Here is a 19,071-nt window from a genome sequence, read left to right as displayed (position 1 = left end):
GTCAGGTTGGTAGATTGTCTAGGATTCATTAACAGAACACGACTGTTGCGGCGCGCTGGTCCACGGTGTTGTCAAACCTCCCCCATGCTTCGGCAAGACCGCCGTTACGGTCACCCACACTGGGGAGACGCCTCTGTCCCTACTTCGTAGGATGCTGACACTGTCACCCAACTTTCGATTCTACCAGCCGAATCTTGTATTAATTCTTTCACAGTCATCAATCAATGTGTCTTCTCCCTGTAACACGACGCCATTAATTAAAGATGACGTAGGTGTAACCCTGTTGGGATTCATATTCTTTCATCTCCTGTATGCATAAAGTGCTTAAAATTTAATTCAAAGTTTTAAGTTACGTTAATTTCAGTCAGCCGATAAACGTGCCGTTTAATTCCAGATGTTTCACTGTGACATCTCACGCGTGGTTTGTTCGCTATCCTGTGAGATGTGATGTCACCTAGATATCTGTTGAATCTGCGCGTCATAAGAACATTCGGACTGGATATGGTTTTTAAGCGAATCTAAGACTACGAGGTGCGACAATAAGGTAATGAGACTGATGTGAAAAAAAGATGTTGCTTTCCGTTTTAGTCAAGTTTAGTGTTGTCTCCTTCAAAGTAGTACACTTCTGATTGCACACACACTTTTTCCAGCGCTTCTGCCATTGATGGTAACATTCCTGGAACTCATCTTCTGTAATATCCTCCGAGACCCTCGTCAAAGCTTTTTGGACATGTTGTGTTGTTTGAAAATAGTGTCCCTTGACCGCCGTTTTGACTCTTGGAAATAGAAAAAGTCGCACGGAGAGATATCTGGTGAATAAAGTGGCTGTGGTAGCACTGAAATTTGTTTTGAGGTTAAAAATTGCTGTACTGACAGAGCAGTATGGGATGGCGCATTATCGTGGTGCAGAATCCAATCATCAGCGATGTTGGCACGGACACGAAGTACTCTTTTACGAAGTCTTTCTAAAATTTCTTTGTAGTACGAGTAATATTGGTTAACTGTTTGTCCAGGAGGCATCCACTTTTTATGAACAATTCCCTTGGAATCAAAAAAGCACATAAGCATTCATTCATTTCACTTTTGAGTTTGACATGCGAGCTTTTTTTGGTCTGGGTGATCCCTTTGAGCACCATTGCGAACTTTGGGGTTTTGTCACCGGATCGCACTGAAAAAAAAAAACTTTCATCACCAGTGATAACACGGCTCAACAATTCTGGATTGATTTCCGTTTGCTCTAACAGTTCGGCTGCCACATTTTTTCGTGTTTCTCGCTGTTGTGGACCATTTTTGCACAAATCTTTCTCATACCAAGATCTTCAGTTATTATTAGACGAACCGTTACTCGATTGATGTTCAGTTCTTCTGCAATCATTTTCAAGGATAATCTTCGATCTGATCCTACGAGTTCACGCACCCTGTCAAAGTTGACATCCATCCGTCAGGTTGATGGTCGTCCACTGCGGTCCTCATCTTCAGCATTCGTTCTGCCTTCACTACACATGTTATGCCAACGAAAAACTTGAGCTCTTGGCGTAACCTCCTCTCCAAAAGCCTTCTGAAGCTTACCGTAAGTTGTCGTCACGTTTTCACCCAATTTAACGCAAAAAGAAATGGCATACCGTTGCGCAATGTTATGCTGTTCCATTTCCGTGTCGAGAGACACTTATTACAACACAACTCACGACTGAGCAGTTGCATCGACGTGCCACTTGGACTGGAAGCAGCTTATAGACCACGATCAAAGATATTGCGCCTACGCAGACCTGCACTGTCGCTACATCTTGCAAAGAAAATCAGTCTCATTACTTCATTGTCGCACCACGTAGACCCCGCTCGCCTCCAATAAATGCAAATTTTAAAACTGGTTTCAATAAATAATAGCTTCATTTGCATAAAATACATTTTGTTTTACGACGTGATTCTGCCTCTAGACTTTTCTGAAGTGTCCAGAAATTAGATGTCTTGTGAATTCATTACTGCTCGGGAAACACTACCATTGCTGCACGGATACGAGGCCACCGCAGTTGTCGCGTTATCAGGACTCTTCTTAAGTGTGTGTTCATCCAGTTGGTCATAGAGATTTGTCTAATGCGTTGTAAGATAAAAAATACCACGCATCACGAAAAGTTATCTGAATGGGGCGGAAATCGGAAAATGTGACGTACGTGCATAGACAAACAAATGGTTACAATTTCAGAAAAATTGGACGTTTTTTTCAAGAAAAAGAGCTTCAAAGATTAAGTCAACAACGCGTTGCTCTTCCTCTAGCCCTTATGTAAGCAGTTATTCGGCTTGGTACTGATTGATAGTTGTTGGGTGTCCTCCAGAGGGATATCGTGCAAAATTCTGTCCAATTAGCACGTTAGATCGTCAAAATACCGAGCTGGTTGGAGGGCCGCGCTTCTAACGTTCTCAGTAGGGGAGAGATCCGACAACCTTACTGGCCAAGAGAGGGCTTGACAAGCACGAAGACAAGCGATAGAAGCACTCACTAGGTGCAGCCGGGCGTTGTCATGCTAAAATGTAAGCCCAAGTTTGTTTACCGCGAAGGCCAACAAACCAGGACGCAGAATGTCGTCAACGTACAGAATGCTGTAAGGATGCCGCTCATGAGAACCAAAGGGGACCAGCTACGAAAAGAAATGACACCCAGAACATCACTCCTGTATGGCGGGCGGAGCTCAGTTCGAAGCGGGTCTCACCAGTGAAGACAGTTCCATTACAGTCAATGAGATTCCAGGCTGAAGAAGTGTCTTGAGACTCCCCAGACAGCAGTGGGATATCGACCTGACTGTCGCCAAGCGTACAGCTAGACAACCATGAGTGGAGGTCAGGGGTGCCACTTCTTTTAATAGCAGGACACGTTTGGTAGTCATCCGCAGCACCCTTACAGCCCAGCGGTACGTTGGCAATATTGTACGTCCCGTTTTATTGCTCTTCGTGGCAAAACAATCTGGGCTTACATTTCAGCAAGGTAATGTTGGCCCGAGAGTTTCTACCGCTTGTCTTCGTGCTTGGAAAGCCCTACTTTGGCCAGCATGATCGGAGGATCTCTCCCTAGCTGAGAACGTTTGTAGCATTATGGGCAGCGCCTTCCAACCAGCTCGGTATTTCGACGATCTAACGCGCCAATTGGATAGAATTTGGCACGGTAATCCTCAGGAGGACCCAACAACTCTACCGATCAATGCCAGACCGAGTAATGCTTCCATAAGAGCCAGAGGAGGACCAAGGCAATATTGACTTTCTTAGTTTGTGGAGCTGTATCTCCTGAACATATCATCCAAATTTTTTGAAGCAGAAATCATTTCTTTGTCTGTACATGTACATCACATTTAGCGATTCCCGTCTGCTTCAAATAATTCCTTCGTGCTGCGACTGTTTTTTTGACTTAACATTATTTGTCTGTTATTGTTTCATTTTTTGCAAGGCATTCAGTAAAAATAAACCTTTGCAGTTCATAAAATACTGGAAATAACATCTCTGGAGACGAAATCGACCTCGTTTTTTGTAGTGCACGATTGCCGGCTCCTATCTACTGGCGTGGTGGCTGTTTCGCTTGTGGGGTGCAGTAGTGGACACAGGCTCTCATCCGCGGTACCAAATCGGTTACTAAAATACGTCCAATACTTTTTAAAACTGTCTGGTCGTTGCTGATAAATTAGTTTTCTCGTTTGTGTTTCTTCATTATCCAACAAATGTGGCAATAATCTTAAACAAAGCTACCGCCTAAGAGCATATTGCGCACATTGCCCAGGTTACTGTTTTGCTACTTACCTCATGTGGACCTTCCCAAAGAGTGATATGTCCACATTCGAATTCGTCCGCTTAGTTCCTAACTGTTGATAATGACGGAGCTGTCTCACAAAGTTTCATCACCTTCTAAAGGCGTTAATGATGTGAACTGCAGTCTTGGGTTCTGCATTACCCTCGTGGGATACACCATTTGATAACCTGGTCACGCAGCGAATGAACATACGGGTTATCATTCTTGCCACATACTGCCGAGCATTCAACTTCACTTCAGTAATCATCAGTACTGACCTGTTCCACTATCCAGTTGGCCCACACATCATGATTCCAGGAGTTGGACAGTTGTAGGCCTCAAGAATATTTGCTTCCTGCGACGTTCCCTAACATCGTCTATGGACACGTTGAAATCAAACTGATCGCCGCAAACAGAAGTATACATCATCGCTGAGAACCACAGAACGCCACTCGATGTCCCAGTTCACTCTACCTGTACACCGTGCAAATCTCTATTCTCTTTGATACGATAGCAGTGATAAACGACGTGTGGCTAGTGGAAATCTCTACTCGTGTTCCACTAATCTGCTCCAGAGACTGCTCTTGCTGACACGCTGCCTGCAACGACTTCCAGAATTTCAGCTTAGCCAGTCGCGTGATCTCCTCTCCTTGTGGAAGGGCCTGCGCCTACTCTTTTGCACTGCTGTGCTGACCCCTCTGTCGCCACTCGTTCTGCTGTCGCTGCAGCAAAGCCAACTGTCTGGGCAGTCGCGGTACGATGATCCCATGTCTATTACGCCAATGATTCGATATTTTTGAAAGTCTGAAAGACGGCACGCGAACGTCCTTTGGACACGCTGTATTGCGATTCCCACCTGAAAACTTTCAGTAGCGTTAGCCGCCATGTAGCCGCACCGTAGGAATGACTCTTTTCTGTGCTGAAGATAAGCTGGCTGGCATACAGATGCGATTTTAATCAGCATATGCCACAGGCATAAAAATATGGTAGTATCTGTAATGTTTTCTGTTTCCGTCATTTTATTCCTTTCCCGCTGACACGTGGAGGACTTATTCTAAAAGCGTGTATCCTCATGTCGTTAACTTCTATTTTCCTAGTTAACATCTGACTCGGAGTTTTCTTGTGGTCTTTTAATATGCAGCTAACTGATCACCGAGATCCGAGAATCTTTTTAATGCTAAGCGAAATTAATTTTTTTTTGTCTTCATTGTAGCACACAAAAATGTTACCTATTTAGGTGTTGGTGTCGTGCACGATTTTGGGGCAACTTTCATGAGAATCGATCATCTCAGTGGCGGGGGGCGAGAAGATCAGTACCAACGTGTCTTTGCGCTCTGCGAAAAACGTAGCTCTCGGGTCTGGCCAGGAAGAAACGAGACTGATGCTGCAAATCTGTCTCTTTGTTTTATACGACCAGTTAAAGATGTTCCTCTTCACAGTAGGTCCGGGTGAGTCCACGTGTCGTTCCTACCAGAACTCAATACATTTCTGCGCGTCGCACTCCGTGAGGTCACTCAGGAGTTCCGTGGTTTTAGTCTTGCGGCAGTGGACAAGAACGCATTCTCTAATCTCACTTGCTCCACACCATTTTTCTATAAAAGAACCGTCCAAATTGTCTACGGAACATGTCACTAACTAACTAACCTGTAGCACAGTGCGAAGTCCACCGCCATTGCGGTGATCAGTTTCGACGAAACTTAACACATTTTTGGGGCTAAGAGAGATTAAAGCGCCTGCCAAGAAATATAGGCCGACATTTCCCCCCAGTTCAATAGGCGAATCGAGTAGCACAAAAAGTAGCTATTATTGGTACGCAGTACATTTATCCATGCACTGAATGGTGGTTTATGGCATATATCATGTATTATTTTCAGCTGTTCCCTTTCCAGACAGCGACTGAACTTGAGCAGTCGCGATTTTTTTCCCCTTCTTCCTTCGCTCCTGCCAAATTCTCTTCATATACTCGCTGTGTTCTCTCTTACGGTCTTCCGGCCACTTATTTCCTGCTTTGCGTGGTAGAGTAATTATGGTGTACGCGTACGTGGAGACAGTGTTTGCGCAGCAGTAGCCGACATAGTGTAACTGAGCTGGCATAAGGGGAACCAGTCCGCATTCGCTGAGGCAGCTGGAAAACCGCCTTAAAAACCATCCACAAGCTGGCAGACACACCGGACCTCGACACTAATCCGAATATACGACCGAATTCAAAAAAGAACACGAAAGAGAGAGTGAATCAGCTAAATAAAGTGATGATTTTACATTTATTATGTGGCCGTAGCAGTCTGGTGCGTAGAGCGTTAGACTCCGGTCATGGAGGACCCAGGTTCAATCCAGTTCCTCAACTACTCTAAGACTACTGTGCTGCCTATTGATCTTAAGATGGAGGTTTGATACTCTCCATAACGGCAATGTAAAGTATAAATTTGATTGTGTCAAGATATAACAATAGTTTTAAGGAAATGAAATGGAAATAAATTATTATCGATTTTCTTAAACAGCTAGATGCAATACCTATTAGCGAACGATGAACTGAAGGATCGGAAACAGCGTCACTAAACAGGATTGTTTTGCATACCGGTATTTCATTTACAAATGTCGTCTGGAAATACAAAGATCATGTGGCAACACAAACTTGGACACAAGGTGCCCACCACAAAACAAAGTGAGTGTGGAACATGGAAATTTCTTAATATTAGTCGTAAAAACACTAGGCGAAAATACAAGAGCTTCGAAAGATCATGCCTTTATGCTTTTTTTTTAACAACCTATGACACTTCACAGTATAAAGTATGTTCATAAGTCTGATATTTAGAATAACCTAACATCCACCACATTTCATACTCTGGCATCGAAAGGAGGATATTATGCGTCCATTAACATCTCTGGTCCAGTCTCCATCTTATGTGAATTAATGTGCTGCGATTTGACAGAAATAAAAAATTGTGTGTCTGTGTGTGGGGGATTGTTAACCAACACGATTCATATCACAATAGTCGAACTAATCCATAGAACATGCCGTAGTGCGTGGCCAGTATTATGTGCATAGGAGCGACAGAAAGAAGCTTCTTGTGTTCTCAAGCAAGTCGCTCGTTCTTAGTTCATTCCATCGTCCCACAGGTGGGCTGCCAACTGAACAGCGCTCATCGCTTAAGCCAAAAGAGTTTCAAATATACAAGGATGGAATAAACATTTTAACGGGGTCGAGCTATATACAAATATTAAAAAAATAAAAGTACGGTTTTCGTTGATTATACTTGAAATAACATAGGAAAACGTCTGACATTTAGAAACGGTGCTAATGAGATCGGAGCAAATTAAAACATGCACTGCAGTGCATTACACTACGCCATCACTTGATTGGGGGGACCTACATATAGTAGGAGTAATGAGGGGAGAGAACATCGGTTGGTCCATTGGAGTAGTGAAATTTTTGTGGAGATACTTGGTTCAGTTGGGATGGGTTGCGGAGATCGGTATAATGTGGGAGGACGACTGGTTGGTAAGCACGGGATATAGGATGCAGATACCTAGGAGAGAGGCTAGGACAAGCTCAACAGGAGGAAATAGACGGATGGGGAAGGAGTCAGCTCTGAAACTGGGAAGTGGTAGGGGGTAACGGGTTGAATCTGATAGGGGCAGTAGACGTCAGGGAGGATTTCGTTGTCAGGCTAAGGGAGTCTGTTAAAATTGCGCTGAGAGAGGATATGGAGAGTATGTGGGATGTTTCCAGAATGAGATTTTCACTCTGCAGCGGAGTAATGAGGGCAAAGGTCCCGAGTTCGAGTCTCGGTCGGGCACACAGTTTTAATCTGCCAGGAAGTTTCATATCAGCGCACACTCCGCTGCAGAGTGAAAATCTCATTCTGGAAACATCCCCCAGGCTGTGGCTAAGCCATGTCTCCGCAATATCCTTTCTTTCAGGAGTGCTAGTTCTGCAGGTTCGCAGGAGAGCTTCTGTAAAGTTTGGAAGGTAGGAGACGAGGTACTGGCAGAAGTAAAGCTGTGAGTACCGGGCGTGAGTCGTGCTTCGGTAGCTCAGTTGGTAGAGCGCTTGCCCGCGGAAGGCAAAGGTCCCGAGTTCGAGTCTCGGTCGGGCACACAGTTTTAATCTGCCAGGAAGTTTCATATCAGCGCACTCTCCGCTGCAGAGTGAAAATCTCATTCTGGAAACATCCCCCAGGCTGTGGCTAAGCCATGTCTCCGCAATATCCTTTCTTTCAGGAGTGCTAGTTCTGCAGGTTCGCAGGAGAGCTTCTGTAAAGTTTGGAAGGTAGGAGACGAGGTACTGGCAGAAGTAAAGCTGTGAGTACCGGGCGTGAGTCGTGCTTCGGTAGCTCAGTTGGTAGAGCGCTTGCCCGCGCAAGGCAAAGGTCCCGAGTTCGAGTCTCGGTCGGGCACACAGTTTTAATCTGCCAGGAAGTTTCATATCAGCGCACTCTCCGCTGCAGAGTGAAAATCTCATTCTGGAAACATCCCCCAGGCTGTGGCTAAGCCATGTCTCCGCAATATCCTTTCTTTCAGGAGTGCTAGTTCTGCAGGTTCGCAGGAGAGCTTCTGTAAAGTTTGGAAGGTAGGAGACGAGGTACTGGCAGAAGTAAAGCTGTGAGTACCGGGCGTGAGTCGTGCTTCGGTAGCTCAGTTGGTAGAGCGCTTGCCCGCGGAAGGCAAAGGTCCCGAGTTCGAGTCTCGGTCGGGCACACAGTTTTAATCTGCCAGGAAGTTTCATGTGGGATGTGTTGATCCACGTGCAGCAGCACACCAGGATTTGTTCAGTGTTGTCAAGGAGGTGAGAAAAAGTGGTGAGCTGGTAAGGGATTCTTGTTGGCGACAAGCAAGAACCAAATGGAACCGTAATTATAGTTCCTGTTATTCTCCCCTCCCATTTAGAAACGCCAAGGAATAACAAAACGTTTAGGCTATGCTGAGCGGCGAATACTTACAAGCTGTATCGTTTTCCTACCCAAAAACATATCCCGCTTGATCGGGATATAAGTAACTTGTTGCCATTTATGAGATAGTGTGTCCATTGTTGAACAGTTGTTGTCTGTGGCGAGCAGTGAACTGAAGCGGCGCTATCTGCCCGTTGCACAGCATCATCATAACGCGCGTCATGGCCGACATCTCGCTGGCGAAGCGCTCGCTGCTGAACAACCCGTCCAAGCGCGCCATCATGGAGCGGACCAACTCGCGGTCCACGTGCCTGGCCGAGGTGCAGGCCGAGATCGAGCGCATCTTCGAGCTGGCCCGCACCTTGCAGCTGGTCGTGCTCGACTGCGACACCATCAACCACCCGTCGCAGCTCGCCAAGACCTCTCTCGCCCCCACCATCGTCTACCTCAAGATCTCCTCGCCCAAGGTAAGCCCACTCTGACCAAAACTCACTGCATATTGCTGCGGTAGTAGGCACAGTTACGAAGTTTTCGGTAATACACGGTGTTCGAAAGTCTGACGATTGGGGCTATACTTTAATGTCCTTAATCGGAAGGCACATGTCCATCTCTCTAACAGTACGGATCTACGTCTACCTATGTGTGAGAAAAGTAATAAGACTGACAACACTGCGAGCGATCTGGCGATGCTGCATTGTTCTACTTGTGTAGACCAGTGTGATCATCCCTTCCAGATGCTCAGTTCGAGTTTCAGTTCCGTACAGCCATCATGTGATTTTTGAGAGCACCATTAGCGAAGCTGTGTTATTTTGTGTTACGAAAATGGGGCTTTATTCACATGAACATGAAATGCATTCGCAATTGCGATTCTGGATAACCATAATCTCAATAATGGAATGATGACACTGAAAATTTCTGACGGACCGACACTAGTACCCGGATTTCCCGTTTATCACGAACGGTCGCCTTAAAATGGCTCTGAGCACTATGGGACTTAACATCTGAGGTCATCAGTCCCCTAGAACTTAGAACTACTTAAGGGGCTCCCGAAGGCTCAAAATCATGAAAAGTTCAATTCTTACTTTTTTGCGTTTTCTGAATCTGCAGACTATTACCTTTTAATAGATATATAATTTATTCAATTCCGAAGACTACTACTATTTTTAAATTTTTTTTGAAATGTGTTCTACATGGGCGTGACCCACTGTGGCGCTGTTAAACTGCTGTCAAATGGTGTTATTACTAACGTCCGTGTTCATCAGGTACATTTTAGTGATGTGAGATAGAGTATGTGTTGTGGCTAACCTGTGATGGTTCAATATATATCGCTGGTGTGATTGTCGATTGTTTCATGTTTATTTACTCTGTCGTTATCTCGAAAATATTCGTAATTAATTCTGTTTCCTGATTCTCTGTTTTGTTGAAGTATAATAATGAGTAAAAGTAAAGTTATTAGAAATCCTCTGAAGGCTTTTAAGAAAAGGAGAAATGTTGGAAAGCCAAAGGTATGTGTTATTACTGTAAACAATAAAGACGATAACCAAGTGAGTGAACCTAACCTCTCAAGTACACCTGCCCATAGCAGCCAAAGTGGGAAAGAAAATACTTCACAGAAGAAGCTTGGTTCAATGAGTGAAAACTATGAATGTTTTATGGGCGAATCGGATGTGAATGAAATATTTGATATGTCGGTTCTCAAAGGAATTTTTTCAAACTGTGTAAGATGTATTCATTGTAGTGAAGTTGGTCTGGAACTCTCCATAATAAAGCACGTAGGACTTGCTAGTGAAATACAACTGAAATGTGATAAGTGTTCATACATGACCACCTTTTGGAACAGTGTTGCAGTAACTGCAACTGAAGAAAATGGTAGCAAAATCTACGAACACAACATTAGATTTGTTTATTCCTTGCGTTCAGTTGGTAAGGGTGCTACTGCAGGTGCAATTTTCTGTGGCATCATGAATCTTCCAAATCCCCCAACCACGTTTACGACCCATAATAAATTAATAGGGTCTAAAGTAGAAGATGTCTGTATAGAATCTATGAAGAACGCTGTGGAAGAGGCAGTAATGGAAAATAATGGTAACAGAGATTTGACTGCAGCGTTCGATGGTACCTGGCATAAACGGGGACACACATCTCTTCATGGTGTAGTATCTGCCACCAGTATGTGTACAGGGAAAGTTTTAGATGTAGCAGTAATATCAAAGTATTGCAGATGTCCACAAAAATATAAAGGTACACATGAAAATAATTGCAAAGCTAACTACAGTGGCAGTAGTGGAGGAATGGAAGTGGCTGGTGTTGCCAGTATATTCCAGCGTTCTGAGGCGTGTGATAAAGTGCGATATGTTAATTACCTTGGTGACGGTGATTCTAAAAGTTTCAAACATGTTCAAGGACTGAAGCCCTATGGTGATGATGTTGTAGTGCAGAAATTTGAGTGTATTGGACACGTACAGAAGCGAATGGGAACAAGACTTCAGCGACTGAAAGCTTCGTACAAAAAACAAAAACTCAGTGATGGTAGAAGGTTGGATGGGAAGGGAAGGTTAACTGACAGTGTAATTGACAAAATACAGAACTATTATGGAATGGCTATTAGGCAAAATACACCAAGTGTCGACGAAATGAAGAAGGCTGTTTGGGCTCTTTTTTTTCATACTTCTTCAACCGATGAAAATCCCCAACATAGCTTGTGTCCCAAAGAAGAAGACAGTTGGTGTAAATATAACAAAGGATTGCTAACTGGTGAAGTGTACACTCATAAGCATATTCTGCCTCATGCAATAATGGATGTGACAAAACCTATTTTCAGAGACTTAGGAGCACCTGAACTGTTGAAAAAGTGTATTCACGGAACAACTCAAAACCCCAATGAAAGTGTAAATAGTGTTATATGGTCGAGAATCCCCAAGACTGTATTTGTTGGAATAGAAACACTTCACTTTGGTGTGTATGATGCTGTTGCGACTTTCAATGATGGCAACATTGTAAGGTGCAAGGTATTTAGAAATATGGGAATGAAGATAGGTTCTAACATGGTACGAGCGATGCTTGCTTTAGACAAGGAACGCCTTCGGGCTGCAGACAGGGCTGTAAAGAGTCTAGAAATACAAGCAAGAGTAAACAGGAGGAGGAACAAGAGGAAGCTGGAGGAGGAGTTTGCAGAGGATGAAGATAATCCATCCTATGGACCTGGAATGCACTAAAAAGTTAATCCAATCTTTGTCGCTCGATTCCCAAAACTTTTATTTTCTCATACTAATTACATGTTTTCTAAGGATCTTCCAAACATATTTGTTTCAAACTTTCAGTAAATGTTACACAGTACCTTCTGCATAATTTAACACAGCCTTTTTCCAAAAAACTGTATATTTTTGAATATATAAATAAAAAATTGCAAAAAAATGTTGTGAATTTTCATTACAATTGAAAAAAAAATCATCTTTAATAACTGAACTAAAATTTTGTAAAATCCCTGTGTTAAGTTGTAGCCCATATTCCAATAAATAATCTGTAAGAAGTTCAACTTCCTAGCTCAAATACTTTGTGAGGAAAGATGTAATTTATAAGCGTTATTTTAACATTGCAAGTATAGGGCGTTCCGGAGCCCCTTAAACCTAACTAACCTAAGGACATCACACACATCCATGCTCAAGGCAGGATTCGAACCTGCGACCGTAGCGATCGCACGGTTCCAGACTGAAGCGCCTAGAACCGCTCGGCCACATCGGCCGGCGCGGTCGCCTTACAAATAGCCTATCCGAGCAAGCTTCAAGCCAGCCCCGAACTTCTAGAAGAAATTTTATAACAAATGTAGTCCCAAGTACCTGTTTCTACGGATATGCATACATACCCGAAGGAACATTGCATCGCACTTCTGAACAATAAAAGCACTTCAATATTGTATATGCTCGTACATGAAGCCGATACCAACAATCTCGTAAACATGGTGGCCAGAATCGTCGCTGCTGCTGAAGTGGATCAGCAAACGATAGTGCGAGTACGATATTCTGCGATGCGTTTCTGTGCAGTTAATTCTGATAATGTGCCCAAGTGTTATTTTTATTTCCCAGTCGAACCAGCTATGGAACGTTGTCAAACAGCACCTCAATTATAAGCAGATCGTTCGGGTACTCGTCGTTCACAATCAGTTACGTTCTCACTTTCATGTTGTATTTTGTTTCTAAAAAACTAAACTCCTCCCGAGCAGGCCATGAAGGCCCAACGGTACCGACCGGCCGCCGTGTCATCCTCAGCCCACAGGCTTAACTGGACGCGGATATGGAGGGGTATGTGGTCGTTACAACGCTCTCCCGGCCGTATGTCAGTTTCCGAGACCGGAGCCGCTACTTCTCAATCAAGTAGCTCCTCAGTTTGCCTCACAAGGGCTGAATGCACCCCGCTTGCCAACAGCGCTCGGCAGACTGGTTGGACACCCATCCACTTGCTAGCCCAGCCCGACAGCGCTTAACTTCGGTGTTCTGACGGGAACCGGTGTTACCACTGCGGCATTGGGAGATGTCTGAATGAATTACTGGAGCTCGAAATTTAGCTCCAACTTCAGTGCGATGAAATTCTGTCTCGAAATGTGGCAAAAACCCAGAGAGATTCTGGTCGTATGTAAAGTACACCAGCGGCAAGACACAGTCAATACTTCCACTATGTGATATCAATGGTAATGTTACCAACGACGGTGCCTTCACCTAAGAAGACGAAGCAAATATTCCAGAATTCGAATCAAGAAGTGCTGCCAACTTAACTTAAAACTGTGTGTCCTCAGTGCAGCGAAACTGCTCAAATCTCTCAATAAAGGCTAGTCCTCCGTTCCAGATTGCATACCAATTAGATTCCTTTCGGAGTATGCTGATGCATATGCTCCAGACTTAGCAATCATATACAACCGCTCAATCGATGAAAGATCCATACCTAAAGAATAGAAAGTCGCAAAGGTCACACCAATATTCAAGAAAGGAAATAGAAGTAATACGCTGAATTGCAGATGCGTATCACTAACGTCTATTTCCAGTAGGATTTTTGGAATGTATACTGCGTTCGAACATTATGAATTACCTCGAAGAAAACAATTTAGTGTCAGACAGCCAAGACGAATGCAGAAAATATCGTTCTTGTGAAACACAGCTGGCACTTTATTCACACAAACTAATAAGTGATATCAAAAGGGGGTCTCAAATTGATTCCATGTTTTTCGATTACCAGAAGGTTTTTTACACCATTTCTCAAAAGCAGTTTGTAATTAAATTGTGTGTAATCAAAGTGCGTCTCAATTGTGCGACTGGATTCGTGATTTTCTTCAGAAAGTAACAGACAGAAAGTCTTCAAGTAATACAGAAGTGACATCTGACGTTCTTCAAGGTTGTGTTAGAGACCGTCTGCTATTCGCATTCTACATAAACAAGTTAGGAGACAATCTGGGCAGCCATCTAAGGCTGTTTTCAGATCATATTGTCATTTACCGCGTCGTAAAGTCATCAGATGATCAAAACCAATTGCAAAATGATGTAATCAAGATATCTCTACTGTGCGAAAAGTGGCAATTTACTCTAAATAACGAAAAAGTGTGTAGTCATCTACATGAGTACGAAAATGAATCTGCTAAATTTCGGTTACACGGCAGATCACACAAATCTAAAGGCTGTCAGTTCAACAAAAGAACTAGAGATTACAATTACGAACAAGTTATACTGGAAATATCATCTAGTAGGTAATGTCAGGAATGAGGAAACCGAACGAAAGACTGTGATTCACTGACAGAACCCTTAGAAGATGCAACAGGTCTATTTAAGAGACCGTCTACACTACTCATGACGAGGTAGGAGACTGTGTGTCAGAGATATGATACGCGAATTGGAGTGGTAATCATTAAGACAAAAGCGTTTATCATTGCGACAGGATCTTTTCACGAAATTTCAATCGCCAACTTTCTCCTACGAATGTGAAAATATTTTGCTGGCGTCTACCCACCTAGGGAGAAAAGGTCATCGTAGTAAAATATGAGAAATTAGAGCTCGCACGAAGAGATTTAAGCATTGTAAGATACTTCATTCCAATTTCACGTTTGTTGCACGCCGCTTTGGTGGTGGTGTAATTTTAAAAGCTATTGGTATAACAACACTCATTGGTTTTAAGCAACGATTACTTCTGTATCAGTGGTTCCCAACCTGGAGTTAATTACCCGATGAGGGGTAAAATTTAATTTTCTGAGGGGTAAAACCAAAAGGGTTCAATTGTATTTCGATCACGAAAGTAAATTAGCCGGCCGGGGAGGCCGAGCGGTTCTAGGCGCTACAGTCTGGAACCGTGCGACGCTACGGTCGCAGGTTCGAATCCTGTTTCGGGCATGGGTGAGTGCGATGTCCTTAGGTTAGTTAGGTTTAATTAGTTCTAAGTTCTAGGGGACTGATGACCTGAGAAGTTAAGTCCCATAGTGCTCAGAGCCATTTTTGAACGAAAGTAAATTATGTGTAAAAGGTCATTATTATCACCACTGATTCGGAAGTTTGTAACCGACTGTATAAGTTACCAATAATTACTTTTTTTCAAATAGCAGCCTTAAAGCGTGGAGCACTGTAGTGGAAGTTACAGTTTGCGGAAGGAATGTACGAACATCAGCTTCCTCACATACGCTACCCACTACACACATACTTTGCCTTACGTATCTGAGACAGTAAAATAGAGATATTTTCGTAGTATATACTGAAATATCTCATTAAAATGCCTTCTACGCATCTAAGCGTTGTAGAGTGCCGACAATAGAGCAGAAACTGCTTCATTGTTCACTTCGCAACAGTAAATGACCTAATTGAAAGTACAACACAATAGTTACTATGTAACGCCTACTACAGTGTTCTCAGGCTTACACTGTATCATCATTACTGTTGTTAATAATGTTATTATTATTTTATGAGTGTCACTGCTCACCCAGCATTGAAAGTCTGAAATCTTCCAACTTCTGCCAGTTCAGGAGTCTAGCAATCAAGAGATTCACTAATACACAGCTCAAAAGAATTAGAGGAGCATGACTCTGGGTGTCTGCTATACTACATTGAGCAATAATTGAGGACTGGGTATGTTACCTAATTATACCTTTATCTTTCAACAAAAGTACACGATAAAACATTACATCCTCGATCGTATTCGTAAAAAGAACTTAAATTCCCGACAGGTGCGGAAAACAAAGTGCAAACAATCATTCACTCCGTCATCCTGCGCGCTTTTCATTTGAAATTTATAAATTTGAGTAGTGATGCGGCTGGTGCATATACTTATAGAAAATAGAGAGTGGGGAGTTTGGACTTTGAGAGCTTGTAAGAGGTCCATGACTAAGGAATTTATTGCTAACGCACTCGAGCAGGTGTAACTTGGATGGACTGCTCACGCAGTGCCTGCGATATGTAAGCTGCAATAGAATCGCAGACCAGAGGGCAGTGTCGGTAGCAGTAGCAGTAGTAGGAGTAGCAGCAGCTGGCAGTCGGGCGGTTGGGCCGGTCGTGGAGAGCGATGTAGTATAAGGTAAAAGCAGCCGCGCGCATATGTAATTTGTAACGGCTGATTTTGTACTATTGTTATATCAAGTCCCATGTAAATGTTTTTAAAAATCTTTTAATAATAATCTTTCTTATAAAGATAACTTTTGATAATCATTCATTTGAATTTAAAGATTTTACTAATTTCTCCTATCCATGGTCATTCCTATTACCGTAAAGAAAAATCTGTTGTTTCTTTTTATACGTAACAAATCTAGTGGCCAGCATTGCACTGGGTTGTGCCAGAAAATTGTTTTATAGGAGCAGATATGTACGCGTTATCCGGCGACTTCATTGAAGTAAGAATGTTCAATTTGTTCAGAATGATCTTTCAGGGCCATGACGCAGCACTGCTCACGTCCAAAATTTACCAGTTTAAATTCGCAGTCAGTTAATTATTGAAAGGTTATACGTGAGCCACAATTTTATTGAGAGGTTAGTCACGTTTTTGTTCCGAGGTTACGGAAGTAAACTGTTGGGAGGTTACACTAAATGTGAATGTTATAAAAATTTTAACTGTTGGGAGGTTACAAGCTTCAATAACGTGTATGCCCTCTGTGTGCGTTTTATCACTGCCTGACACCAACGAAGCATCCTCTCTGTAAGCTTGTGGAGGTTACCCCGTGGTATCCGTTCCTATTCTTCAATGACAGCTCATGAGAGTTCTTGGACGGTCTATGATGGAACAGGACGGGCACGAACACATTTATCAAGAATGTCACGCATTCGCCCTTTGGGGTTTAGGTCGGGAGTCACCACCGGTCATTCCATTAATACAATGTCGAGGCTTCGCAAGGCATCCCTGATGACGCCCGCCGCATGGGCCCTGGAATTATGGTGCATGAGACGGAAGTTAGAGGAAAGCAGGTGTGACTATACGATCCAACAGGAACTGGTCGATGTACTGCCTGGTAGTAAGGCGACCACGGACAACGACAACATCCGCATGGCTGTCAACAAAGAATCTTGGAAACATGTCGATTTCCTGGACAACATTTGGCAAGTACCACTCGCCAGAGGTCTCTGCACACGAACAGGGCCACACCCTGCAGCAGAGGATGTGTGGACTCGTCTGTGAATAAAACGTTTCACCAGTGTCGAAGCTGCCCGTTGACATGGGAACGGCAGAGCTGAAAGCGAGCTGCAAGATGATGGGTACTGGAACAGGACGTATGGGTCGTAAGGTGCTTTCTCGTAACCTTCTCAAGCTCGCCTTGTGTGCTGACCTGTCTCCCTGTTGCATGTCCACAAAATATAGATGACACATGGGGAGGGACTAGCATCTGCAACAACACGATCTGAAACCCGTCCTTTTTGGGTCAAACAGACCGCCCTTGAAACTTGTACTGCATTAAGATGTCACAATGCCTGTGCTCGGTTGAATACAGCGTCCACAAATGACGACTGCCATCTAGAAAAAATTGGATTACCTTTACTCACTTGCTTCTGAGGGGTCACTTGACACTGCAATGCGTAACACAGCCAATAGCTGGAGAATGATTTTAATCGTTGCCTACACTGAAAGTGGAGACCTCGAGCCATGCTGTAAAACTACAGTATCCGCCTGTATCAAAGTTGGTTGAACATACCGGACGTTGATAAAAGTGTCCCCCTAATTGTTCTGAACGGTGTATCGGGACTATGCATAATGCACACATTTTAATTTGGTGTATTTTAAACTTAGCTGCTGGGTGAAACAAGTGTGGCTACGTGCAGTGGCGCGGAGGCATCGCGTTTCGTAGCAAGTGTCTCCCATCACTGCGCAGAATTAATTTTTCTTTCCTCGAAGGAGTTGAAGGGAGCACTCGCGATGCACTGAGAAATGCTTCATCATTCTGTAATGAAAGGTTCTCACAAATAAGCAGTGCCTGCTGTTGATTGACTCATAAGCAAGAACCTAAATGTCGTTTATCTTCCGTCAGTTTAAAAATGGAAGTGTTCAACGAAAATACTTTAGCATGAAAAAGTTTTTATAGGCTCTACTGTTCATGATGTTGTGTTGCTGGGGGAGGGGTATTGGTTAATAACTGGTAGCAGTTTGGAGTAGAGAGGCTGGCAACCGCTGGTCTGTATTCTGTATAACATAACCGCGCGTCGGCGCACAGGTCCACTTTCTGGAAACTGAAGGGCTACGTGGCGGATCACCTAACCCTTGTACTGCATGCATTCGGACATGGAAGGCACTATCGATATACGGTTTCCACAGAACTAAATTCTAAGCAAGGGCGCGTATTCGCAGCCAGGGCACAGATTTGGAGACGTTGACGAAAGCGCAGTTATTTACAACAATTACAGATTTTTAAGTGACAATGGCTATTGACAGTAGAATCCTAAAAGTAGCGTAAATGAGTGTGTCAGTGGTGTTTGTTGCAGGAAGCTAGTGCAAGTAGTTTACGAGTTGTCGTATTGTGAAATCTGTAAACACCGGCAGCTGTTTGTTCCATCCTACTTCTTAGATGCTTGTTGACGACGTTATGTTTGTTTAAATTCTGTTGTGAGTACATTGCGATTTCATTGCCACGGTCCTTTCAGTTATTGTGCGATAGTGGATGTAGTAGTGGAAAAAATCAGATGTGCTCATGGTTTATGGTGAATGCAGGAAATATGCCGTTCGTTCGTGTGCCATACACACAGAAAGACACCCCAGTAGACGTCAACCTCTTCAGACAATACATATAATACCATACGGCGTATTACTGCTGCCTGCACTGCAATTTCCGCTGAAATGCTAGAACGTGTTTGGCAATCGCTGCAAGCTTGTACTGACGCTGGTGGTCGTCATTTTAAGCACAAGTTTTGACGTTAAATTGGTTCTTTGTCAGACCCCACAGAGGTCCTGTGTTCGTCTTTGTTTTCCGTT

The 19,071-nt window shown here is 43.5% G+C and overlaps 1 protein-coding gene and 3 non-coding genes across 16 annotated transcripts in view; all 4 read left to right on the top strand.

Annotated features, from left to right (window-relative positions):
- The window catches only part of LOC124615292 (voltage-dependent L-type calcium channel subunit beta-1), a 720,562-nt gene that overhangs the window by 608,460 nt on the left and 93,031 nt on the right, over positions 1-19,071 (top strand). For all 13 annotated transcript variants that reach the window (XR_006979771.1, XR_006979774.1, XR_006979770.1 and 10 more), the window contains one exon: positions 8,861-9,125. Coding sequence is in view for 7 of the 13 variants with exons in the window: in XM_047143072.1 (XP_046999028.1) it covers positions 8,861-9,125 (265 nt within the window). In the remaining 6 variants the exon portion in view is untranslated. The remainder of the gene's footprint in view (positions 1-8,860; positions 9,126-19,071) is intronic.
- On the top strand, positions 7,793-7,867 carry Trnap-cgg. Its single transcript has one exon. It is a non-coding gene; the product is annotated as a tRNA-Pro (tRNA).
- Positions 8,093-8,167, top strand: Trnaa-cgc. Its single transcript has one exon. It is a non-coding gene; the product is annotated as a tRNA-Ala (tRNA).
- Trnap-cgg lies at positions 8,393-8,467 on the top strand. The gene has a single exon. It is a non-coding gene; the product is annotated as a tRNA-Pro (tRNA).

Source organism: Schistocerca americana, chromosome 5 (assembly GCF_021461395.2).
Source record: "Schistocerca americana isolate TAMUIC-IGC-003095 chromosome 5, iqSchAmer2.1, whole genome shotgun sequence".
Lineage (NCBI taxonomy): Eukaryota > Metazoa > Arthropoda > Insecta > Orthoptera > Acrididae > Schistocerca > Schistocerca americana.
Note: the sequence above shows the minus strand (reverse complement) of the source record. Positions and strands in the feature narration are given on the sequence as shown.